Here is a 24,408-nt window from a genome sequence, read left to right on the forward strand (position 1 = left end):
ATTCAACTACTCCTCGCTCCTATCACCACAGCAGAAATTCAAATGCTCTCGGAGGAGCGGCTCTACGTTCATAGCAGAGTATCCAATGATTGATTTATTTGCCCAGACATATGTTAAGATGTCAACTATATCTGCATCTAGTCTCGTCGTAAGGTGTAATTCCACAGACATTACTTTCGCAACCATTTGATTCGTCAGCGTCAAGAGGACAACGTTTGCCAGAACCCTTTGCTGGCCGTTGTGTACTCTCTCAACTCAAGGTTATGACAAATAATATCTTGTTCACAGCATCTTATACTTGTTCTCTAGAATTCTCGTACAAGTTTTTGATGACGTTGAGAGGAATATAACTACCCGTGGAAAAGAAACTCCAACAATTGCCAAATTGCGTAAATGATCCTATACCATGCCGTATCAAATTGCACGTGTTTCGCTCCGGAGTTACGAAACGCCGACAATCGATGAAGTCTTGCCTCCCTCGCTCCCTACTTACGTTAAGCCTCGACCATACAACACATCTCTCGTTTCTGAAACTCTTTCTGAACCAACCAGACGCATAGTGGTTTTTTTTTTTCATTCATCTATCCCAAGAATTCTGTGCTATTATTGCTTTTCATAATTCTTTCACACTCGCTACTTGTGCGAGATCCTTAGCATTCTTTCAATCACTTACGTCGCTATGAGTGCCTCTACCAGACTCGTACGCAATGCCTCAATTAGGCGGCCGCTCATCAATGGTAAGTTCATATCACATTTGGATGTTTTCCAGAGTGCCAAATGGCCAGTTTGCTAAAAGTATGTCAGTCTCGATGAGCCAGCGGGCTCTCTCGTCCACCTTTCATCCTGCACTGGTCCGCCTTTCGGGCCAAAACCCATCCATTATGCGGTCTGCCATGGCCGTTTCTGCGATTCGACGTGGCTACTCAACCGAAACATCAACGCAGACTGGTGGCGGTTCATCATTTCCTCCTCCCGGCTTTAATGCCGAGCAGGCAAAAAAAGCCCCCAAGAAAGAGGGAGAACATGCGAAAGCATCTGAAGGCGCGGCAGCGAAGTCTGGAGAAAAAGCTCACGATGTCCAGCTTGATGGGGAAGTCACATCTGGCCCTGGCAAAAACAAAGCCGAAGAAGACAAAACTTTGACTGAGCTGGCAGCGGAGAAATCATCTGCAGAGAAGACAGAAGAGAAGAAGGCGGTGGAATCGAAGAAAGAAGAGACTAAAAAATTGACATTGGGACAGAAGATTAAGAAGGAGGTGATGCATTATTGGGATGGTACCAAGTTGCTTGCAACCGAGGTCAAAATCAGCACTAAACTCGTGGTCAAAATGGCTGCCGGGTATGAACTTACTAGACGAGAAAACAGACAGGTTCGTCCCTCGTTCAGTATTATCTAAACGGGCTTTACTGACACTTGAGATCAAATAGTTACAACGTACTGTTCAGGATCTAGGCCGTCTGGTCCCCTTTTCAGTCTTTCTCATCGTCCCATTTGCGGAGCTGCTGCTCCCTGTCGCCTTGAAACTCTTCCCTAACCTCTTACCCAGCACTTATGAGGGGCAAAAGTCCAAGGATGCTAAGGTCACCAATCTACGGGCGACTAGAAAGGAAGTTAGCAGTTTCCTGCGGCAGACGCTGAAAGAGACAGGCCTTCCCGTTAGCTCTGCTAACGCTCAGAGCGACGAGTTCACAGAATTTTTCCGCAAGGTTGGTCTTCTACTGGCTTTCGTTCAATTGACCCTAGTCAAATGTAAAACTAAAAAAATGTTTGTCTTGCAGGTTCGGGCTACCGGCGAACAACCCACCCACGCGGATGTTATCAAGGTCTGCAAGATCTTCAAGGACGACCTTACGCTTGATAACCTCTCTCGACCTCAGCTGGTTGCCATGTGTCGTTATATGAATCTTAACAGTTTCGGAACCGACATGATGCTCCGCTACCAAATCAGACACAGAATGCGACAGATTAAGCGCGACGATCGGGCTATTTCCTACGAAGGAGTCGAGTCTCTTTCGGTTACTGAGCTGCAGAATGCCTGCATGTCTCGTGGCCTTCGTACCCACGGTTTGAGCCCTGGACGTCTCCGGGATGACCTGCAGATGTGGCTTGACCTTCGCCTTAAATCGGGTGTCCCATCAACTTTGCTCGTGCTGAGCAATGCTTTCATGTACGCTCAGGGCAAGGACGCCGAAATGGCATCCCAGATTGATGCTCTGCAGTCTGTGTTGTCTAGTATCCCTGAGGAACTCTTCCACGAGATTGAGCTCGAGGTTCATACTGCTGAGGGCGCAGCTACAAACAAACAACGTCTCGAAGTTCTCAAGGAGCAGCAAGAACTCATTGATGAGGAGAACGAGCAGAATCAGGAACACTCGAGCGTTGGACGCACAACTCCAAAGGACGACAAGGATATCGATGAGAAGGAAGACCTCCGTAAACGCGACGCTATTGCTGCTACCAAGGAACAGGCGGCTGAAGCCATTGACGCGGAGCGAGAGGCTCATGAAGTCGACCAACGCGACCAGAAGAGAAGTCAGCAACAATAGATTTGTCGTTTTTGATGCCACTCAAAAGAGTCATTAACTGGGAAGGCGAGGAAAACATTGGGGCGCAGAACGCAGGCGTTTGTCTTGATCCATTCATGATCATCATTGCCATATTGGGTAGCATCGGGGCTTTTCTATTTCATTATATATTGTATATATAGAGATGATGTACTTTTTAAAGTACTGTTTTACATGTATTGGCTACTCCTTGTCCTTTTTTGAGCACATCAAAGAGTCAGAAAGAAGGGCATAAATTTATCTACATCTTCGCTCATTTTTACCACTCTCCGAATTTGTAAGCACTTGGGCTGTCAGCTACTGTTACGTCTATCGCGCCCTCGTTGATGTCTTTGCCATCCACCCGGATGCCGGCCTTCAACTTGTCCCCAGTCTTGACCTCACCGACACCCTTCGGTGTTCCAGTCAGGACAATGTCGCCTGGTTCTAAGGACATGACGCGAGAAATGTCGCTCAAGATGCGCGGGATGCGGAATATCATGAGCTCGGTGCTATCATTTTGACGGAGCTGGTCGTTGAGAGACAGCCATAGGTCGGCCTTGTGCGGGTTGGGAATTTTTGCTTTAGGAATGTATGAGCTGACCGGCAGGAAGGTGTCGAAACCCTTAGCAATTGACCAAGGAAGACCCTTTTTCTTTGCTTCGTCTTGCACATTACGCGCAGTCATATCAATGCTGACAAGGTAACCTAATTAATAAATTGGTTTAGCTTGGGTTCAAGCAGACCGCTCAACACGCGGCATAGGAATTTCTGAAACTGGTGGTCCAAAGGGATCTCATACCGCCAATCGAACTGAGGGCTGTCTCTTCGTCCTGAGGGTCCAGGTTCCGCAAACCCTTGCCCATCACCAATCCCAACTCGACCTCGTAGTGTAGGCTGACGCCAGACGGCCGCAATATCGGGCCCTGCCCGGGAAGAAGGATCGAACTGGGAGGCTTCAAAAAGAAAAAGGGCTGTTTTGGTGCCGCATTGTTCAGCTCCTTGATGTGATCTCTGAGGAAGATTTAAATTAGCACAATGGCGTTGAAGGATTCAATTGAACTTGATCAATCGATTTATGATCATAATGCAAACAGCTGAATGCGAAATCACGTACGCGTAATTACGACCAATGGCGACGATTTTACGGCAGTTGCTTCGAATGGATGAAGCCATTGTGATTAAGCTCAATGCAGCAGAATATTACAATTGTAAACTTGAAGGCCTGATTGCTTAAGGGTAAAGAAACCAAATTACACTCGTAAGTCACACCTAGAGTCACAGACCCTCTCGCGCCATCCTCATTGCGAGTTGCGGACTAGTTGGTTATCGGGACTGATAGCGCCCGCAAGTGCGATGTCGGTGACCTGGCTTCGGCAAATATTCACATTTTGCCGAGACTCGGCTGGAAGTTCCGAAAGAGCCGAACCCAACTCCAGTCCAAGGGTCGTGACTTTCCAGCTCAACGTCATCTATGATTAAACGTCACCAGGGGAACGATATCAACATCATCAGTCAATTGTTTGTAACACAGTGACAAATATAAAGACTTGGAAAGAAATTAGTATCCATTGTGTCTATATCTCAGGTTCGACAGGATGCAGGTCGCAGAAATATTGTCTGATTTGACATCCTTGCAAGTTTGTGTACGTTATTTGTGGAATTGGTTGAAGTTAAGACTCTAGAAAACTGATTGAGATGCCAGGGCCATGATGAAGCATCTGCCTTAGTGAATGCGCACAAGACCCTTGGAAATGCAAAAGCCGAGAAAATAGAAAATCAGACACAAATGCTGGATCCACGTGACGACCCAGACCTTCAACGAGCCAACGATGTGATGGAGCTGCATGCCGCGGTCAAACTCAAACATTCTCATGGCGTGGATGAGGCATTGCAGAGAAGCCGAGCAGATGTGCGGCGCATCCTGAGTAGCCTTACAACGAGCCATGTCTGAGTGGCAGAGCATATCGCAATGTTGATTCAGAACCACTGATAAACGTGATCACTGGAGCAACATTACCAGAATGGTGTGAACCACATCGGAATACGAATATGGACTATTCTGCCGGGAGAGAGGATAATCTCCGATACCGGGTTCCATAAGAAATTGTCCTACTCACTTACTGTCAGCAAATGCTGACCGTGGCCGTCGGTTGGAAGAATGAAAATAATATAAATAGCAATAACGATAAAGATATGCAGACCCCTGAGTTGGCATCAAAACATTTCATCCTCAAACACATACCCGAACGGTCTTCAATGGTTTCAGTGGCTCGCCTCTTGCCAGTATTTCCAACCCGGGTTTTGTCCGCTCAGCCAATTGTCGACCTAACAAAATCTTTAACAGAGCCATCGGAAGGGCTACGTTGCGCACCTTCCGCACGAACAATTGCCTCCTGCTGGGCTTTGGACTTTCCAAAGGGCGATCCGTTGTGCACATGATGGATGGTCGGTGGAGAGGCTGTGACTTGTCATCCGTTTTAGCAGCTTTGTTGGTCGAACATCCTCTCGTCACCTCTGCCACGTCAGAGCTGGGCTTAGTAGCATCTACTTCCTCAGCCTCAAATATCTCTGTCAAATCTGACAACTTTAATGACTCAGAGGATTCCGATGAGGAGCTCGATGGAGCTTTTTGGTTTTCGCAGCCCAAGACAATGTTTGGCTGGGACATGCCAATTTTGGATATATCAGCTGGTAATCTCGCTGAGCCTTCATCGGACGTTCGTTCTGTCGCATTTTGATGGGAATCCCAAAATTCGATGAGGGGTTGTATGGAGGATCGACTTGTGCTACTTCTCAGTGGCCGAGCTGGTCTTTCTGTGGATTCTGCAGATGAAGGTATAACACTCGACAGCGAGGCAAATGATGCGGCACGTTCCTTTACGCTTCCTCCCGGAGCTTCAGTTTTGCTGCCTCTCCTTAGAGACCATTGATCGGCTACTAGGCTTGCATCTAGAGAATTTCTTCCCTCTATCCTTCGAAGCCTCTTGGGTGGAGCGCGCGGAGCTTCTTGCAAGGATAACTCTTCTTGCATTAGCTGATCAGATCTTGAAGCTATTGAACCATTGTTGTTAGTCAGACGTTCTTCGAGACTTGCATCTGATGGGTGGGCGGAAGTTATCTTGTCCGATTTCGACTTTCCTCGTGATCGAGTCTCAGAGACATTGCTGTCCTTTCCAGGTCTTCCTAGGGGTTTCTTACCCTCAAGATTACTCTGAGGTTCGTCCTCATCGGTCCCCTCTTCTATGGCAGACAGCCCGTCATGTCTGATTTGCTCTTCGTTATCCGAATAATCGCTTGAAGTTTGCGAGTCATATGGATCATTATCTCGAAGCTCCTGAACCACTGGTAATATTGCCTGATCAAAGCTGCCTTTTCCTCGTTGGACCCAGACAGAGTCTGTACGATCAAACTTTTCTGGGATAATATCTGCTGCCGTTATTCGTCGGTCATGACTTATGTGGATTTTCCTCGTACCGGCCTGGCTTGTATACGGGCTTGTTGGCTGTTTTGGCATGATGAATCTTCGATCTTGAAGGGTGAACATGCGCTTTACAAATAAAATCCAGACCGATTTCCTGCGCGAGATGGAATGTCCACTAATAAAGCTTTAAAATTTATGGTAGTGTTTTCTGCGTCACAAGATGAAAATATGCATCAAATAGCTTTGAATTTCATCAGAAATATTTATTGTTCAGCATATATCATTATATAAAGCGCTTCATCTATCTGTATCTGGGTGTAAACATAGCTCGAACTGGAGTTACTTTTTTGGGCAGGCACGTTGTGCGCAAGTGGAATGACTTGGTCACCGTAAGAAATCAACTCCGTGGACCAGGCGGAAGTGATTGAGACCGCGGAAGGAGTCCCAGCTCAAACATACCCTCGATTGCCAGGCGCAGTGATCACGGACGTCAAAGTGCTGGCTTGCTCCGTCAATATGGCTACCAGTGTGGATGCCAAGCTGCTTAAGCAAACAAAGTTTCCCCCAGAATTCAGCCAAAAAGTTGATATGCGGAAGGTTAACATTGAGGTTATGAAAAAGTAAGCTTTACTCCCTTACCATCCACCATCATGCCATAGACGAACTGACAAGTTTTATAGATGGATTGCAGGAAAGATCTCAGAGATTTTGGGCAGCGAGGATGATGTAGTGATAGAGCTTTGCTTCAATTTACTGGAGGGTTCGCGTTTCGTTGGTCGCCCCCATAACCCCAATACGACACCGCAATGATCACTAACTCCCATCGCAGCCGGATATCAAAGTTCTGCAGATACAACTCACTGGTTTCTTGGATAAGGATACGCCAAAGTTTTGCAAAGACTTGTGGAATCTCTGTCTCAGCGCACAATCGAACCCTCAGGGTGTTCCGAAGGAACTTCTTGAAGCGAAGAAACTAGAGCTGATCCAAGAAAAGGTAAGTTTTAAAGGGAAGCGTCGTTATTTTTCTACATGACAATACTGAGACCGTAAAAGATACAAGCAGAAAATGCGGCCGAAGAGGCCCGCCGCAGGAAAGAGCAAGAGCGAGCTCGAGACAGAGAGATTGACACCGTTCGTCAAAGGGAACGCGGAGACCGCGGCCGTGCTCGCACTCGGGGTGGTGCACGGGGAGGGCGTGACTTTGACCGTCGTCCGCGGCGAGATTCTCGATCTCCGCCAGCTCGCCGACGCGGCTCGCCAGAGACAAGTAATTATCGGGGACCTCAACCTAGGCGCGGAGGAGATACATATGTTCCTGGCGGTCGGAATCCTCGCACCCGGAGGGAGGACAACTGGCGTCCTCGCTCGCCCCAGCCGAGGTCACGGTCACGCTCCATAACACCTCCCCGAAGAAGGAGAGACTCAGATCATGAAGACGGGCGGCAAAAGAGACGCCGATACTCGGACCGCCGTCGCTCCACATCCCGTCCAAGAGATGCAAGAAGTAGCAGAACGCTAGATCGCGGTGATGATCGGGCCAGGTCCATTACTCCAGAATCCTCACGCTCACGTTCACCTAGAAGATATCGAAGGAGATCTCCTTCAACTGCATCTCGCAGCCGTTCTCCTCCGCCACGATCGAGACATGTTCGCCGAAGATATTCTAACGTTTCCCGGTCCCGGTCTCGCTCCCGATCCATAAGCCCACGCAGGGGCCGCTATGAAAAGGCAGACAGGGCCCGACTTTCCCCACCTTCTCGTACCAGTGAATCCCCTGATAACACACGCGCTGATGCTCGCAAGGCCCGGAGACATGATCGTGGACGCTTCCGTAGTGTCAGTCGGAGCCGAAGCCGAAGCCGAGATCAAAACCCAGATCGTCGAAAGGAGCGTAGGCACCGCTCAATTGAGAGATATGAACCTGTGGGAAAACGGAGGCACAGCTCGTCTTCTGTTTCTTCGTCTGATGAAAAACGGCGCAGAAGGGCTGACTCTACCTCCCACCGACCAAACAGGCATGAACAATCCCCACGACTATTCTCACCTGAGACTCGGCGTCAGGATAGACCTGCATCTCGCCGCGAAGAGGCAGCACAAGAGGTGGGTAGAGATTCAGACTCTTGAGGGTCTGCTGGGCTGTTTTAATTGCTGAAAGTCATTTGAACCACGGTCTTCTGACTCACCTTTTCTGCAGAATGGAGCACAAGCACACAAGCCTTCAGTAAACAACGTTCTGAAGGAAAAGCTCCTAAGAGAAAAGGTGTGGGCACTTCGACATTCCGGTAACACCACGACACCCAGCGCTGCACCATAATCTTACGCAAGTCAAATTATGAAATGACTCGTTAAAGGTCCATAGGGACCAATCTATTGCATTCAAGGACAAAAGGACGCATTCCATTGCATCGTAGTATCTACACATTTCGGATATGCTTGTAGCTTCAAAATGGATACACAAATTTTAGGATTTAGGTAGAAATATTAGCACGAATACAACCAGAATAATTACGTACGTGATCTGAGCAGTCACTATCATATTTCAATGGCAAAGGTTATGTACAAACCTCCATCTGTTTACAAGGTACCGATCAAAATATCTTGTTCCATAAAATACTCTCTACCTTTCTCCTGATACATTAAGCCCCCTTCTCTGGAACTTATTCCACCCTTTCTCGGGATTGTCATATGCTCTTCATAGCGAGATGGAAGCAATAGTCATCAAATAAGAAAACGTTCAAGAATCTCTGACGCTGCGGAATTTAGCAGCATAATTCATATGAGTCTCTCAGGGGCAATGGAGTCATTCTGAAATTATGTTTATGACCTCCTTGAATTTTTGATCGCATTGTTTACACCATCCTGCACCATTTCGTAGTTGGCTGTGTCACGTGCCGTAGGGGTCCAGGAGCCGCCGAGATCGCGAACAAACACGTCAAACAGGCGAGTTCAATTGCTATCCAACTTACTGACGCATACCGGCCGTTTATCCTCTCTCTCTCTCTCCTTTGGCTGCTTGGATAACTTCAGTGTTATATTTACCTCAGCGGAGACGCGCCAAGAATTATCAGAGACTTCTTGTCTTCAACATGGCCGAGAACTTGGTCCCATCGACTACAGCAGCGGGAGTAGACTCCCTTCCTCATCCTGCTGCCGACTCTACGCGCGGGTTGCCATATTATGAGAAACTGCGACGTGACCTGCGCGAGACCCTACAAAAGAAGAGACTGCTGGATAAAAACATGGTGAGTAGGAAACTTTTGGGCGCAATTTGCCCTTTTCCCCTCAGTATATTGGAGTCGAACCACCCGTCAAGGAGGATGCTGGGAAATGCGATATCGAAGGATATGGTTTGATTCTGTTTTCTCTAGTGTTATGGGGGGGGGCGGGGGAGGAGGGGGAGGAAGTTTGGCATTGAACACCCATCTATCTCGAAAACCATGCTAAGATATCTGTCTAGAGTACACTAGAAGACAGCATCTACCGTTTCGAAACGTCATATCTGGACGACACTTCCGGCGTGGGCAACATTATTCGCGGTTTCGACAATTACATCAAAGCCACATCTGCCACTGGTCCTGGAGGCGCAGGGAGCGCCGGTGGTGCTGGGGCCGGAAGACGGAGGGCGGCGGGCGGTATCAACGATGCGGATCGAGTGTTTAGCCGGAGTAGTGTTTCGTACACTGGGGTATGTAATTTAAAGCCCTCCCTTCCCCCTCTCCCCTCTTTTCAAAGCCTGCTTTATGCACAAGCTTAATTCTTTCCCTCTCGATGACTGCACGCATGTAGTTTCTGTTTTTGCTAATATTTCCCCCTTTTCGTAACTATAGGAAAACACAGCTGGCGGGACACCAACACCGACGCCATCTGCAGGCGTGAATGCGGGTTCTGGCGCCGGTGCTGCAAGGGATAGTGCACACGGCACACCTGCAAGCACGGCTAGCGGAAGAGGCGGGAGCGCTGCAGTCGGAGGAGGCTCGACGGTGAAGAAGTCAAAAAAGAACACCGGTGGTGGAGGTGCCAACGCTTCTTCTTCTGCTGCAGCTGCAGCTGCTGCCGCAGCGACTGATGACGAAGAAGGCGGGAAAGCCACGAAACGAATGAAGATTAGTTATGGGAGAGATTGATATCTCTTGTCTCCTATTTTCGTCACAACTATTTCTTGCTTTAATTTTTTCCCCGCGCTTTCTCCTACCGGCAGTGGATCAGCGTTCGCTTCTCTTGGGCAGTTTTGAGAAGCAGAGGCGTTATTATGGACGGGAAAGACTAGGCGTTTTCTTTTTCTTTTCGGGGATTGAGACTATGTCAGGGCACAAAGGAGGCTGGTCGTTACAACGCACGTCCTTTAAACCCCTCGTGCATGCTACCATGACGTCTTTTTTCATTTCCTTAATCAAAGTACACTTACAAGATTAAGATGTACGTTTGTTTATTTTGCATTTTACAGATACCCAATATATAAAGCCAAAATAGACTTCTAAAGTTTTCTTATTCATCAGAAGCCAGAAGCCAGAAAGCAGTGTTGGTGGCATGGAGGAACGAGACGAGAAAAGTCTCGCAGGTTTTACGTTTGTAGTCCGAGAGGAGCGGGATGTTTTGAATCTGTGAAATATCACATCGATTGAGATAGGTATATAAGGATATAAAGATAATGATACGGTAGTCATAATTCTTCGTGTGTGTATTCGTTCGTAACTCATTATGTTGTTCCGCGCTTTCGTTCAGTGACCAAGGTCGGAAGGAAAAAGAGAATAATGAAACCCCGAAAAGTGCGTTATAGTTAAGGCAGGATGTCACGATGTCGCGATGTGGCAATCGCAAGAGTAATTATCTACCGTAAAACGGTGAGAGGCCGCGGTGTAAGGTTTATCAAACGAAAAGGACAGACGATCGCGAAGAAAAAGGAAGTTTCGAGGTATACTAACGAAAGAGAGGAAAAGACTTCAAATGGTCGTTACTCGTGTGATGGGATTATTTTGATGAGGGATGGAAAAAGGGAGCAGAGAAAAAAAAAAGGAATGAAAAGCAGGAGCGGAGAAAAGGAAAAAGGACTTTGTAACGTTGAGTTTCGAGACTCTTAGAATCAAAACACCAGGAATGCAACCGAGACTAATAATAAGACCGTCGCCTGTCATTAGAAGATGCACGTCGCTGAGGAGGATAAAGATGCTCCGATGGCGTAGGGAGTCGGTCGTCAGGGTGGACGCGGTAGTCGTGATTTACAACGTCTCGGCTTCCAGGGTGGGGATGGTCATGACCGACGACGCCACGATCATGGACATACTCTGCGCTCCCGCGGGCACTGCCTGCCAACGACGAGCCGGAGCGCGAGGCAGAATCAACGGAGGAGGCTCCTCGCTGGGGCTTGCGTCTGCGGACCCAATTGAAGAGTGTATTTTTCCGGCTCTTGAGGCGCGCAACGTTCTCGTCGCCCGGGCCTTGATACCACAGAGCGGGAACGAGCAAGCGGTATGGAGTCGTGATTCCTGCGGGGTCTTTCTGGCTGACTTCGCAATTGATGACTACATCGAGGCCACACTCGAGGTTGATATGGTCGTTGATGCCCCCGTCGTTGTTGGCTTGTGCGCCGCCTTTGCGTGCAGCTCGTTCGCTGAGATCTGTTGGTCGACGAAGGAAAAGGTTTGGCCGCTCGGGATGTCCATTTCTAGGAACAATAGCACTTGCATCGTGTGAGTGATTGCCTTGGTGCCCCGCATGATGTTGTGCAGTGAAATAGTTGTCTGCGTGCGGCTGATGAGGAGGATTCGAAAGAGGAGGTTGTCTGGGCTCAGATGAATATGGGCCATATGGATGAGAGGGGTTCTCCACAGCTAGAGACCCTCGACGAGATGAGTTACGCCGAAAGAGACCTCCGCCTGTTCCGTCTCTTTTTGTCAAAGACAGCCTTCGCATAAGCCCGCCGGGCTGCTGAGGACGACTAGGCGAATGGTCGGGCTCAGACATGGGCGGTGTCGGAGGCGGCGTGGTTCCAGGGTGGTATTCACGAATTGAAGCCCAATTACGGCGCGGCAGGAGATGCTTGTTGTTTCTTGGCTTTCCGTCAACGTCATGGGTGAACATTGGAATCATATCCTCATCCGTGTCATGATCGAGATGATGGACACGGTTTCGCTTGTTTATGGTGTCTGCCATGAGCTCAGGAGGGGGCCTGTTGCGACGAGATAAGTATATGACTGAGAAGGCTCGGAAAACTGGGTGACTTACGTATTGACAATGGCGGAAGAAATGACATTCGGCATATATCTGTGGTCTTGATCCTTGGGTATACTGAGTTTCGGATTAGAGTAAAATTGACCCACAGCAGCCAAGTGAACGTCGCCACCTAGAATAGTGACGCGAACGGACTTTTCAGCCGCCAACTCTTGTAATTCTTGTATAAACCAATTTCTTTCCCGTTTGTGTTCCTTTGCGGTCCAGTGATCATCTAGGTCGTCTAGGATCTCTACGCCTCCGTCGAATTTATTGACAAACCCACCAAGAACGCCAGTGCGGCCAATTGCCTTGACGGGATCCATAAGCCGTGAGGTTAAGATATTTTCGAGGAAGTTGAGACGGGGGTATGCAATTGGCACACCTAATATTGATGTTAGCAGGGAAAAAAATCTTATAAGCAGACTTCTTACCAAGCAACACGATGAGATGTTTTGTTTCCCCTTTGATAATCTCTTGGTGACATCGATCAAAGATAATATCGTATGTCTCTTCGCAGAAGATTTCGTCTCTCTACTGAAATTAGCAAGGGAAAGAACAGACACGAGTAAGACCATACCATGCGTTCAGTGCGACAATCAAGCCCGAGGAAAGCGACCTTTCTTCCCAGATGCATGAAGACACTTCTGCTCAATTCATTGATGTATGGCCCAGGAGATGCGCCAAGGAGCCAGCTTGGCTCATTCGCTTGTGTCTCGTCCACCACCGACTGGTGCTGAAACAACATGTAGTACTTGAAAGCAACAGCGCCAAGTCCAGTAAATATCGGGGACCGCATGAAATGATGAGGATATGACCCATACCCGTCGATAATATCATCTGCTAAAATAAGTAACTAAGAAACCCGCAGAGCTGGCGCGGCGACTTACGATCATCCCAAATGTTGATCATGGGGATCTGGCAGTTAGCCATGGCAAACAAGCCTTGCGAATACCACATAGCATAGCGATCCAAGTAGAAGCCTTCCAGCTCATCCTGCATCTCGGGTGTGAAAGGCGCCGAGTTCTTCTGCACTGGGTTCTTGATGCCCAGCCATTCTTGGAAAAGCGTCGTCTGCCGCATTACTGCATCGTTATATATCTGATCTCCTCCCCCAATCATGACGTGAAAAGGACGGGTTTGATGAGAATTAAGGACATCTCTAAAATTAGCGTTAGCATTGATATATGAGCCATGAGAAGGATTAGACGTGCCTCCACAAAGGATCTGGGCCAGAGAATTTGTCTGGGTTAACGCTCGAACTGAATCCGTTGCAGCTATGAAACATGATATTCATTGTCTGGCCATGCGCAGGAACCCAAAACCCTATTGCCTGTAATCGAATACTGAGCAAGATATTCCATACGAGAGCAAAGAGAAAACTTACCGGACCACGATTGATGCGATACGCGATTCTAGCCTGTTTCTCGCCAAGCTCCACTTCTATATTGAATCTCCAAAATGTGACGCCTCGTTCGGTGTGGAGCCTATGAGCTTTTACATCACGAAACTTTCCCCGCATTTCACCATCTTTTCCTCGTATCCTCCCGGCTATAGGCGATGGCATGGCGCGACTACCAGGCGCAGAACCAGGGTTTTGGCTGACAATGGTCCTTTTCAGTTCATAAAGTCCATTGTCATTTTCAACCCTTGAAACGTCTACTTCTTCATCAAGTAGCTCAACGGGCTTCACATAGAGTGTCTTGCCTGTCCGCGAGACTTTGGGGAGGCCTGCAATTGGATCCACGTACTCCGCCGCAAGGGGCTCGTCCGAATTAAGTGTGACTTTTGCTGGAGGCGGTGGCAGAAGATCCATTGGTTGGAAGAATAGACGGAGAGTTGGTACGACTTTATAGGACGAATGCGCATCCTCTGTTACAATCATGACAGATCCCCTCCAGATTTCCCGCTCAAGTTGCCCACCACGACCGTGAACCCCAGACACCCGCTCCCTTTTCAAGCCAGTGTATCGTAAGAGTGGACCACACTTCAGATATAATGGCGGGTTAAATGACGTATTTTCTGATGACGGAATATCAAAGCCTCCGTCAAGGGACCTGGGTGAGCCATGCTCGGCGCTTCTCGATCCAGAGCTTCTCCGTCGCGATTTTGATCCTTGTCGTTCCCACCAGGTGGTATCTTTGTTGTCCGATGGCCCGTCTGCTGTGAAATCAGAAGCAACCAACCTGGCGGTTTCTGCGTTGCGCCATTCATCCAACCATTTTTGCGGCTGGTAGTCTTGCTCGTGATAACCATGGCCTTTCCAGCCACGGTGCAAAATTTCACTGACTTTGTGCTGGCGCAAAGGGTGAGTTTCATCAGGGGCCCGCTCGGATTGGTGCCCAAAGTCAACATCTTCTCTGGCTTGCTGCGCGCTTTCTGTCTGCGGCGGGGTTTCATAATTGGGACCCTTTTTATTTTTAAGTGGTGCAGTGTCAGTTGGGACTGGATTGGATTCGCGGCCTCGAAAACTAGAACCGCGTCCTAATTTAAAAAATTTCCCCAAGATGCTTCCGCGCCGTTGCCGCGGCTGTGGCGGTACTTCCTCGACATCCTCGGCAAATTGGACTCCATGATCAGGACTGATTCTCTGATGAATACCTCGCGAATTCATTGTATAATCGCCCGGCGAGGATCCATCATGCATTCGATAGAATGTAGATGCATGGGCCAGATCTGGCCCTCTCCTTTCGTTGTAGGCTGCGTCTGAATCGTACGGCTCTTCATATTTCCTTGACACTTTCGTATCCTCATAATCGAAGCTCGCTGGCCCACCAGTCGGGCCACGCGCAGGTGGCTTCCGTAGATCCATGTTTACGCTCTGCTGTAGCCTGTGCTTCTGCTTTTGGCTCAGGCTCCTAACAAGCCCCGCCTCGGGAAGAGTAGTTGGTGTGGTATTCTCCTCTGCACTTCGGCGACCGCGTCCAGATCTTGCCTCCCTCGCCAACATCTCCGCTTCCTCAACCCTTGCGCGTTTCTCCTCCTTGCTGAAATCATTTAGCGTTAATTCAAGTTTTTGCAGCGGGGAACGATCGTGTGCCCACTTTGCTCGTTGCGCCTGCTGCTCAGGATCCAGGTCGTCTGTTGCGCGATCCGGGGAAGTCACACTGTGGCGCCTTCGGGATCTGGTCTGCGAACTTTGCGATATCGTTGGGGACATTGCAGTCGGAGACCCGGAATCCGCTGGCAGTGGCCCGGCCCTTGCTGAAAACGATCTTGGCTTGGCTGAGTACTCCTTGGATCCACGTCCATTGAGACTGGCGTCACCGTAAGGTTTTTGCATTCGGCGGGTTGAATTCGGGGAGACCATCTGAGGCTCTGGAGGCAGCGGCTTCTCAGTGTCGAAGACTGGCGGATCGTGGCTCGTCCGCCTCCCGCGCGAGCCAGCTTTACGGTTGTCCACCGGCCTATCGGGTCCGCTATACGAGAAAGAAGATGGCCTTGGATCCAAACCTCCTTCAGGCGCAAAACGGGACGAGACAGGCGAGTAGAACGGACTTGCCGTGGAGAAGGAGGGATCACGAGCATCTGCTGATGATCTCCGATATGAGGCAGACTGAGACCGAATGGCATCTTTGGTCGAGATTTTTAGAGGGGGTTCGGCGCGGCGGGAGGATGAACTCTGGCCGAGCGCCGTTTCACGCCGGTTTGCCATGACAGTGTCTGTGGGATCCGATCCAAAAATAAGACTCAATTATCCAAGTCCGCCGCGGGAAAGCTGACGCTTTATTTGATGACTCGTCTACATAGAGAATAAAGTTAGACCAAGTGCTTGAAGATGAAATCAAAGTCGTCCGAATGACAAGTGATTTGCACGTACAGTTGGTTTGTAGATATATACAGGGTAAGGATATCGATTCTCAGCACCCAAGATATTCTATTCAGTAAGGAGCGAGGTGACTGGTTTGAGAGAATTCAGCAAGTTGAACGTCTAATTATCGAGTTCTACCCCAAATCAGCATGTTGGAAATTATACGAAAGGCGGTATGCTGTGTGGCACCAATGCATAATCGCAATACACAACTGAGCTCGCCTTGCGTGATTGGCTCCTAGAGCTTTGGCTTAAGGTAGAACAACAACAAGCAGTTGCATCAAACGAGGAAGAACATTATATTTCAAAGGAAATGAAGACGACCGAAGCGATTCAAGAAAAGGTCCTCATGAGCAGGCTAAAGGAGAGTTGGAAGGAATAAATTGGGGGTGGCTGGTGATTGGGAATCACCGAACCATTAACAGGTGGCCATGGCTGGGGTTCTGAGCCCAATCAAGGCAATCGTTAACCCCCATGCTGTCACCAATAAAAATCATCGACAATCATCAAGAGAGCTAGCAGATGCAGTCAAGGAAGTTGAAAAGGCCTTTCGCAATTGAAATTAATGGAACTGTAGTTATTTTCACCTGAGACAAGTGACTTGAAATGGTTGGGATTGATATGATTCTCCATATTATCATCATCATCGTGGTTACTTATGTTAGTTGCTGTACATTTATGTCGTTTTATGAAAGTTTGACAGTTTTATCGGGCGTTATCTGATCACCCGCCTATCAATTCTGGGGGTAGTGCTGTAACCGTCGGGTGTCAACAGATTTCTGGTTTCGTCTTGCACCATTCGACTAAGCTATGTAATCGCTAACTTAATTCTCTTGTTTACTCTTCTTTGCACGCGCTTCTATTGTCGCAATGGGACCTGTTCCTGTCATTGACTTTCCCTTACCTCAAGTGCACTCAAGCTTATCTCCATACATTAAAAGCCGGCAGGAGGCACAAAAAGTCCGTCAAGTATTGACTTTATTTGTTGCATCCACTTTGGACCCCACTTCCAGCCAACATAATTCGACTCAGCATATCTTGTGCCCTGATGGGCGACAGCAGGGAGTCAAAGTTCCCTTGGAACTGGGACATATGAGAAAAGAATATCTGCGGGCAGTCAATGCGAATGTAAAAGCACAGAAAGAGTATGCTTCTTTGACATCTGGTGGAATCTCGGGAGATGATTCCAAAGGGTCTTTGGAATCAAGCTCTCGGGTCGCATCAGAGGAGCATTTGCATGAGTATCTGTTATTGTTGCGTCAACGGCACAGATATGAGCGCCTTCGAATTCTGCAAGACTATCTCGAACTTCTCGCACAGAAGCCACCCGCTTCCCCGGACTTTCTTGATGTCAAGCAGATATCAAGCCAGCTGTCTCAACCTCCGCACCCGCCAGCCACGATCATCCAGGAAAGCGACAAAGAAAGACAAATATCAAAACGTGCTCACATGAATGCATTGATCAGTCGGCTTGAGAAATCTGTCCTGAAAGCGAGCCATCTTCTTGAAGCCGAGAAAATGCGTCTCGCAGAGGCACAGGAAAAATATGACAGCATCAAACATGCTCAAGTTGGTTCAAACCCGTACCATATGAAGGAAAAGGTCAAAGCTCTGGAAAATACCAGGAATACCCTGATAGGGTGGGTTGAAACTGAACTATCCAAAGCCACAAATTCCATGACCGAGGCCGACACGTCAGTTAGCATGGCTGACAATGAACGCTCCGAGACAGATCGAGCGTACATTGATCAACGATCAACAGAAATTATGGAACTGTATAAGGCATACATGGAGAGTCGCAAATCGCTTCTAGCAGATTCGCATGCAGATACTTCACCGAATGAGGAACCTCGGAAAATCCTGGCTCAAAGCGCAGACAATTCACTTCTGCAGGAAGAAAGGATCGATCCGCATGCTCAAAGCTCCTCCATTATTGCTCTTCAGTATGCGCGAGAGCATCTGCTTCCCTTTCAGGATTTCCAGAGATCAATGCTGCAATCAAGGACCCATGTCGAGTCTGCTCTAGCTAAGGAGCACAAAACGGCCAGCCAGGCGCTAGAACGGCTCAGTGATGAAAGCCACCTGCTGCCGGCATATCCGCTTCTGGTCAATCAACCCCGATTCAAACATGCCGCGGCAGTGCTTGCCTCTCGAGCAGTCCAACGAGAGGCTGCGCTCGCCGAGGAGGCTGCTTCGGGGCCTTATGGGGCATACGGTCACATTGAGCCAGCTCGGGCGTGGGCTTTTGCAGCGGATGCTTCTGGCATCAATACTATGGAGACTGTTGAGCGTGCGCTTCAACAAGGTCAGACTACAATAAACTCTGCGCAAGATAGGCTCGCTACCATGAAAGAGCTACTGGGTGAAGAAGGTGAGGATGAAGGGTTCCAGGCGACTGCTCCTGCCTTGACGGATCTCGGAGATATTTGGACTGCCGATGCGATGAATGCAGGCAAGAAGCGTCAAGGACATTGGCAGCAAAGACGACGTGGGGCAGAAACGTCCTCGGACGGGCAATGGCGGGGCATTAATGGCCAGATTGGAGTCATTGGGCGTGGCACATAGAAATACCGTCATTGAAGTGATTTTGCACTATATTCTTTCATTTTGAATGCATTGGGAGGGGCGCAATTTGCAATTGACTAGCATCTACCCATCTGCACGTTGCAACAATAATAGCAAATACTACGAAGGTATATGACCTTGACACCTCACATCTGACCCCGCAACCGGGGAATAATGAGTAACCCGTTCGCTTCAGGGCCATACAGATCATTTACGGTACTTGGGCAAGCCGGGAGACATCGGAGAACTCCTACGAAGCCACGAAAATCGTCAGCTGGGCGGGAAGTTCTCCACTGGATGATCTCGGGCTTATGTGCGCCAGGTACCCACATGGGAACAGGTTCTAGTGTGGTTGTCCCAGGTGTTCCCAGTTCAGTAGGGAGTACTTCTACTCTACTTGAGCAGCCGGTGGAGATGGAGGTCGGGAGTGAACAAGAATTCGAGAGACGGCAACATCCGCCGAAAAAAAATTAAGACCTGGTTCAGGTCATGCATAAGTGCGCAAGGATCTTGAGGAGTAGAAATTTTTCCTGTTGATCTTCTGCGTCTCATTATTATCACGCGCCTTTGAAATATTTTTTGGGCTTATTGTGGCATGATAAAATTGTGATCCTCATGCATACCACGGAGATGTAAATTTGTCTTATCGGGATGAAATTTTTACGTTTGAATAATTTGGGGTTGTGTATCTCTCTTGAATCATCGTCGACATTTTCCGCCCGAATCGCTTCGGCTAATTTCCCAGGGTCGCCGATAGCCCCATCTACAGACCATCAACCAATCACACGCTCGATCTAGCTTCACTTTAATTTTTCGTTTGGGGGAAAGAGCGACACACGACGATGAAAAACCCACCAACCAACATAGCGGAGTAGTGAAAGCGGTTGACCAAAGTCATTCTAGAGAGCGCGGCTTCTACTGTAGTGTTGGTACTTTCAACTGTAGGTTCTTCTTGGTCGCCGTGCACCGGAGGGGACCCTCCCCCCCATTAAGACTCATACTGAACTTTGCACCGGAGGTGACTAGTCGAAAGAGTCACACAAACCTGTGAGAGAGCCACTTATCTTTCAATCTCGCTTTCCCTCCAGTCCCTTTCTCTTTTTTCCTCTTTCACACCAAACAACGCCGCAAATCAAGCAACTCTTTCCCTCGATCGTCGTCAAAAACAGAAGGTCTTATTGACCGTCTTAGACGTCGAATCCGTCGAAGAGCTGCTGTGTGGAGCCATTGGCCGGTGGCTATAGCCCGTGCCTTCCTCCACTATGGCTATCTCCGGTCGTGTAGCATCAAGAGCCTCTGTGCTCTTTCGCCAGTCCCGCAATGCTGCTCCCGCCGTGACTGCTCGCCGCTTTGCGACCCGTGCTGCCTGGATGCAGCCGGCCGTTCGCTCGCAAAAGCCCAAGCTTTCCCAGAAAGCTCGTCCTTTCTCGACCTCTGTCTCTCGTCGGGTCAGCAGCCAGGAAGCCCCCAATGCCCAGGCTTTCCTTGACAGTGGAATGATTGCCGGTGGCAGAGAACTCGTCGATGTGAAGAAGGTTCTCGTCATTGGAAGTGGTGGTTTGAGCATTGGTCAAGCTGGAGAGTTTGACTACTCTGGTGAGTCAGATAGCTACGAGTTGCTTTGCTCTCCTTTCCTTTCGCAGCCTTGCCCGCCAGGCCGTCAATCTTGCAAATCATATCGAATCGCACTTCTTCGGACATTGCCTATTCAATTATACCCCGCGCATCTGCGAATTTGCTACATTTTGATACGCAATTGAGCTTATCGGCTGACGGACAAATCCACAATAGGCTCTCAAGCCCTCAAGGCCTTGAAGGAGGCCGGTGTCCAATCGGTCTTGATCAACCCCAACATTGCTACTATCCAAACGGCTCACGTTCTTGCGGACGAGGTGTACTACCTCCCCGTTACTCCTGAATATGTTACCTACGTCATTGAGCGCGAGAGGCCCGACGGTATCTTCCTCAGCTTCGGTGGTCAAACTGGTCTTAACTTGGGTGTCAAGATGGACAAGATGGGCATCTTTGATCGCTACGGCGTCAAGGTCCTGGGTACCAGCATTGAGACTCTCGAGACCAGTGAGGACCGTGACCTATTCGCCCAAGCTCTCAAGGGTGAGTCATGAATACCTCCTTCTTTTACCCCCGAGCCATGAATAATGAAACAATTCCTGACTTTGATTGAATCTATGCAGAAATCGATATCCCAATTGCTGAATCCATCGCTGTCAACACCGTGGACGAGGCGCTTGATGCTGCTGAGCAAGTCGGTTATCCCATCATCGTTCGGTCTGCCTTCGCACTTGGTGGTCTCGGTTCCGGTTTTGCCAACAACGCCGAGGAGTTGAGGGACTTGTCCTCTCGCTCGCTCACTCTGTCTCCCCAAATCTTGGTCGAGAAATCGCTCAAGGGCTGGAAAGAAGTCGAGTATGAGGTCGTTCGCGATGCCAGCAACAACTGTATCACTGTCTGCAACATGGAAAACTTTGATCCCCTTGGTATTCACACTGGTGACAGTATCGTCGTGGCCCCGAGTCAGACTCTGAGCGACGAGGAGTATCACATGCTCCGTACTGCTGCCATTAAGATTATCCGTCACTTGAAGGTCGTTGGCGAGTGCAATGTCCAGTACGCCTTGCAGCCCGATGGTTTGGATTACCGTGTCATTGAAGTCAACGCCCGTCTCTCTCGATCCTCTGCTTTGGCGTCCAAGGCCACCGGTTACCCGCTTGCCTACACCGCCGCCAAGATTGGTCTCGGTCACACTCTCCCGGAACTCCCCAATGCCGTCACCAAGACGACTACCGCCAACTTTGAACCCAGTTTGGACTACATTGTCACCAAGATCCCTCGTTGGGACTTGAGCAAGTTCCAGCACGTCAAGCGTGATATTGGTAGCGCCATGAAGTCCGTCGGTGAGGTCATGGCCATTGGCAGAACGTTTGAAGAGTCCATCCAAAAGGCTATTCGTATGGTTGACCCCCGCTTCCTTGGTTTCCAGGGAGACAAGTTCGACGACCTCGACGAGGCGTTGCAGAACCCCACTGATCGGCGCTGGCTCGCCGTTGGTCAGGCTATGCTCCACGAAAACTACTCGGTCGACCGTGTCCACGAGCTCACCAAGATTGACAAGTGGTTCCTGTACAAGCTTCAGAACATTGTTGACTGCCAGCGCGACATTGTCGATGTGGGCAGCCTCTTTGGTCTCAAGAAGGAGCTCCTCACTCGTGCCAAGAAGCTTGGTTTCTCTGACAAGCAGATTGCTCTCTGCGTTGGCAGCACCGAGAATGAGGTTCGCGACCGCCGCAAGGGCTTTGGCATCCGTCCCTTTGTCAAGAGAATCGACACTCTGGCCGCTGAATTCCCCGCTGATACCAACTACCTGTACACGACTTACAATGCTTCTTCGCACGATGTCACCTTTGACGATCACGGTGTGATCATTCTTGGTAGCGGTGTCTACCGTATCGGTAGCTCCGTCGAGTTCGACTGGTGCGCTGTCAACGCTACCCTCTCCCTCAAGGAGATGGGCAAGAAGACTGTCATGATCAACTACAACCCCGAGACCTACTCCACCGACTTTGACACTGCTGACAAGCTCTACTTTGAGGAGCTGAGCTACGAGCGTGTCATGGATATTTACGAACTCGAGTCTGCTAGCGGTGTTGTCGTCTCCGTCGGTGGTCAGCTGCCTCAAAACATTGCTCTCCGTCTTCAGGAGACTGGTGGTGCTCACGTTCTTGGTACTGATCCGGTTGACATTGACAAGGCTGAGGACCGTCACAAGTTCTCTCAAATCTTGGACAGCATTGGTGTCGACCAGCCCGCCTGGAAGGAACTTACCTCTGTTGCCGAGGCTCAGACCTTTGCTGAGCAGGTTGGCTACCCCGTCCTCGTCCGTCCCAGTTACGTCTTGTCTGGCGCTGCCATGAATGTCATCCACAGCGAGGCCGAGCTCAAGGACAAGCTCCTCTCTGCTAGCGAAGTCTCCCCTGACCACCCCGTCGTCATCACCAAGTTCATCGAGGGCGCTCAGGAGATTGATGTGGACGCTGTTGCGTCTGCTGGCAAGCTCCTCGTTCACGCCGTCAGCGAGCACGTTGAGGCTGCTGGTGTTCACTCTGGTGATGCCACCCTGGTTCTTCCCCCTGCCGGTCTCGACGAGAACACTGTCCAGCGTGTCAAGGGCATCGCCGAGAAGGTTGCCAAGGCCTGGAAAATCACTGGACCCTTCAACATGCAGATCATCAAGGCTGATGACCCCAGCGGCGGTGAATCCGCTCTCAAGGTCATTGAGTGTAACCTCCGTGCTTCCCGTTCCTTCCCCTTTGTCAGCAAGGTTCTCGGTACCAACTTCATCGAGGTTGCCACCAAGGCCCTTGTTGGACGTGATGTTCCCGAGCCGGTTGACCTCATGGCTGAGAAGCGTGACTACCTTGCTACCAAGGTTCCCCAGTTCTCTTGGACCCGTCTCGCTGGTGCCGACCCCTTCTTGGGCGTCGAGATGGCCAGTACCGGTGAGATTGCTTGCTTTGGTAAGGACCTCGTTGAGGCCTACTGGACCAGCTTGCAGTCTACCATGAACTTCCGTCTGCCCGAACCTGGTGAGGGTCTGCTCTTTGGCGGTGACATCACCAAGCCCCAGCTCTCCAAGATTGTCGACTACCTCAGCCCTCTCAAGTACAAGTTCTTCGCCGCCAGCCCCGAGGTCAAGAAGCACCTTGAGGAGACTTCTGCTGAGCACGTCGAAGTCGAGGTCATTGAGTTTCCCAAGGAGGACAAGCGTGCCCTCCGTGAGGTCTTCCAGAAGTACGACATTCGTGGTGTTTTCAACTTGGCTGCCGTTCGTGCCTCTTCTCTTCTTGACGAGGACTATGTCATGAGAAGAAATGCCGTCGACTTTGGTGTTCCCTTGTTCATGGAGCCCAAGGTGAGTTTCTATCCTTTTATTTTCGTTTTGTGATCATATAACTAATGGAGTAATTACTAGACCTCTGTGCTCTTTGCTCAGTGCATGAACGAGAAGCTGCCCCGCAAGGAGGGCATCCCCAGTGAAGTCCGCCGCTGGTCAGAGTTTATTGGCGGCAAGCCATTGTAAACAATGACAGCCTCCGCTGGCGACTGAAAAGACGACAAGTTGAAAGTTTTATAGACGAGGAATGTTCTTTTTTTCCCATTCCTTGCTACACAAAAGTCAAAAAGCGAAATCAAAGGGGTGTGATGGAGAAATTGTAAGGGAGCCTGTCCGTCTTGTCCCAGAATTTTCCCGGAAAGAAAGGGTGGACGCTTAAAATTCTTATTATTTTGATCGGTTCAGTGATCTTTTCGGCTCTTTGTTGTATCTTTTTTCTTTATATATTTTCCCTTTTCTCCCTTTTCTCCCTTTTCTCCCCCCTCCCTCCTCTCCTCGTGGTTCCCACGCTTACACAAACATAAATTATTTAATGAGAAGCAGATATGGGTTTGGAACGGTTTTCCCCCTTTTCCCGCCATCGCTCTCTCTCTCTTTTCTCTGTTTGGTCTGTGTATTTCTGCTCAAATCATCTATATTTTTTTTTCTATAGTTGTGGCGGATACACCAGACTTGTTACTTGTATATATAGACTGATGGATAAAATTGATATTCTTTGTTTTACAACTTAATTATCGCTCCATTCTTTTATTTTCTTTCCTTCACTGCCGCCTTTTTCTTGAGGTGAAGGTGAGTTGACTATCAATGTGTTATGTGGAGACCAGTAGTTCCTTTGTCGTTGAATGAATTTTGTGATTGCTATCTTATGTTGGTGATACAGCGTGCTTTCTCTATATTTATGGCTCTTTCTGTGAATCATACAGTAGGTAAAGATACTACGCTGAG

General features: G+C 49.2%; 9 protein-coding genes across 9 annotated transcripts; 6 read left to right on the forward strand and 3 right to left on the reverse strand.

Annotated features, from left to right (window-relative positions):
* Positions 1-679: 679 nt before the first annotated feature.
* On the forward strand, positions 680-2,547 carry L228DRAFT_235044 (LETM1-domain-containing protein; the record flags this gene model as incomplete). The annotated part of the gene is made up of 4 exons (XM_018330685.1): positions 680-737; positions 805-1,370; positions 1,429-1,707; positions 1,780-2,547. The coding sequence occupies 4 exons, from the start codon at positions 680-682 to the stop codon at positions 2,545-2,547; spliced, it is 1,671 nt and encodes a 556-aa protein (XP_018191471.1).
* A 277-nt stretch (positions 2,548-2,824) lies between these two features.
* On the reverse strand, positions 2,825-3,720 carry L228DRAFT_279180 (fumarylacetoacetate hydrolase domain-containing protein 1; the record flags this gene model as incomplete). Its single annotated transcript, XM_018335654.1, has 3 exons — positions 2,825-3,252; positions 3,347-3,558; positions 3,662-3,720. The coding sequence occupies 3 exons, from the start codon at positions 3,718-3,720 to the stop codon at positions 2,825-2,827; spliced, it is 699 nt and encodes a 232-aa protein (XP_018191472.1).
* Positions 3,721-4,142: 422 nt separating this feature from the next.
* Positions 4,143-4,498, forward strand: L228DRAFT_264355 (hypothetical protein; the record flags this gene model as incomplete). Its single annotated transcript, XM_018334569.1, has 2 exons — positions 4,143-4,190; positions 4,250-4,498. 2 exons carry the CDS (start codon positions 4,143-4,145, stop codon positions 4,496-4,498), a joined length of 297 nt encoding a protein of 98 aa, XP_018191473.1.
* A 62-nt stretch (positions 4,499-4,560) lies between these two features.
* On the reverse strand, positions 4,561-6,061 carry L228DRAFT_264356 (hypothetical protein; the record flags this gene model as incomplete). Its single annotated transcript, XM_018334570.1, has 2 exons — positions 4,561-4,656; positions 4,790-6,061. 2 exons carry the CDS (start codon positions 6,059-6,061, stop codon positions 4,561-4,563), a joined length of 1,368 nt encoding a protein of 455 aa, XP_018191474.1.
* A 373-nt stretch (positions 6,062-6,434) lies between these two features.
* Positions 6,435-8,468, forward strand: L228DRAFT_242304 (hypothetical protein). Its single transcript, XM_018331409.1, has 5 exons — positions 6,435-6,588; positions 6,649-6,739; positions 6,798-6,962; positions 7,022-8,068; positions 8,163-8,468. Exons 1-5 carry the CDS (start codon positions 6,485-6,487, stop codon positions 8,280-8,282), a joined length of 1,527 nt encoding a protein of 508 aa, XP_018191475.1. The 5' UTR covers positions 6,435-6,484; the 3' UTR covers positions 8,283-8,468.
* A 449-nt stretch (positions 8,469-8,917) lies between these two features.
* L228DRAFT_242306 (NuA4-domain-containing protein) lies at positions 8,918-10,419 on the forward strand. The gene is made up of 3 exons (XM_018331410.1): positions 8,918-9,210; positions 9,426-9,653; positions 9,796-10,419. The coding sequence occupies exons 1-3, from the start codon at positions 9,055-9,057 to the stop codon at positions 10,090-10,092; spliced, it is 681 nt and encodes a 226-aa protein (XP_018191476.1). The 5' UTR covers positions 8,918-9,054; the 3' UTR covers positions 10,093-10,419.
* A 1,555-nt stretch (positions 10,420-11,974) lies between these two features.
* Positions 11,975-13,697, reverse strand: L228DRAFT_206194 (hypothetical protein; the record flags this gene model as incomplete). Its single annotated transcript, XM_018329668.1, has 7 exons — positions 11,975-12,134; positions 12,191-12,560; positions 12,610-12,709; positions 12,756-13,015; positions 13,066-13,337; positions 13,396-13,508; positions 13,563-13,697. Coding segments are annotated over 7 exons (1,410 nt in total), but the record flags the coding sequence as incomplete, so codon positions are not given.
* A 3,159-nt stretch (positions 13,698-16,856) lies between these two features.
* Positions 16,857-18,551, forward strand: L228DRAFT_279185 (hypothetical protein; the record flags this gene model as incomplete). Its single annotated transcript, XM_018335655.1, has 1 exon — positions 16,857-18,551. One exon carries the CDS (start codon positions 16,857-16,859, stop codon positions 18,549-18,551), a length of 1,695 nt encoding a protein of 564 aa, XP_018191478.1.
* A 1,370-nt stretch (positions 18,552-19,921) lies between these two features.
* On the forward strand, positions 19,922-23,649 carry L228DRAFT_206359 (large subunit of carbamoyl-phosphate synthase; the record flags this gene model as incomplete). Its single annotated transcript, XM_018329675.1, has 4 exons — positions 19,922-20,147; positions 20,343-20,666; positions 20,747-23,481; positions 23,542-23,649. 4 exons carry the CDS (start codon positions 19,922-19,924, stop codon positions 23,647-23,649), a joined length of 3,393 nt encoding a protein of 1,130 aa, XP_018191479.1.
* Between the last annotated feature and the right edge of the window lie 759 nt (positions 23,650-24,408).

The sequence above is a fragment of the Xylona heveae genome, assembly GCF_001619985.1.
Source record: "Xylona heveae TC161 unplaced genomic scaffold L228scaffold_1, whole genome shotgun sequence".
Taxonomy (NCBI): domain Eukaryota; kingdom Fungi; phylum Ascomycota; class Xylonomycetes; order Xylonales; family Xylonaceae; genus Xylona; species Xylona heveae.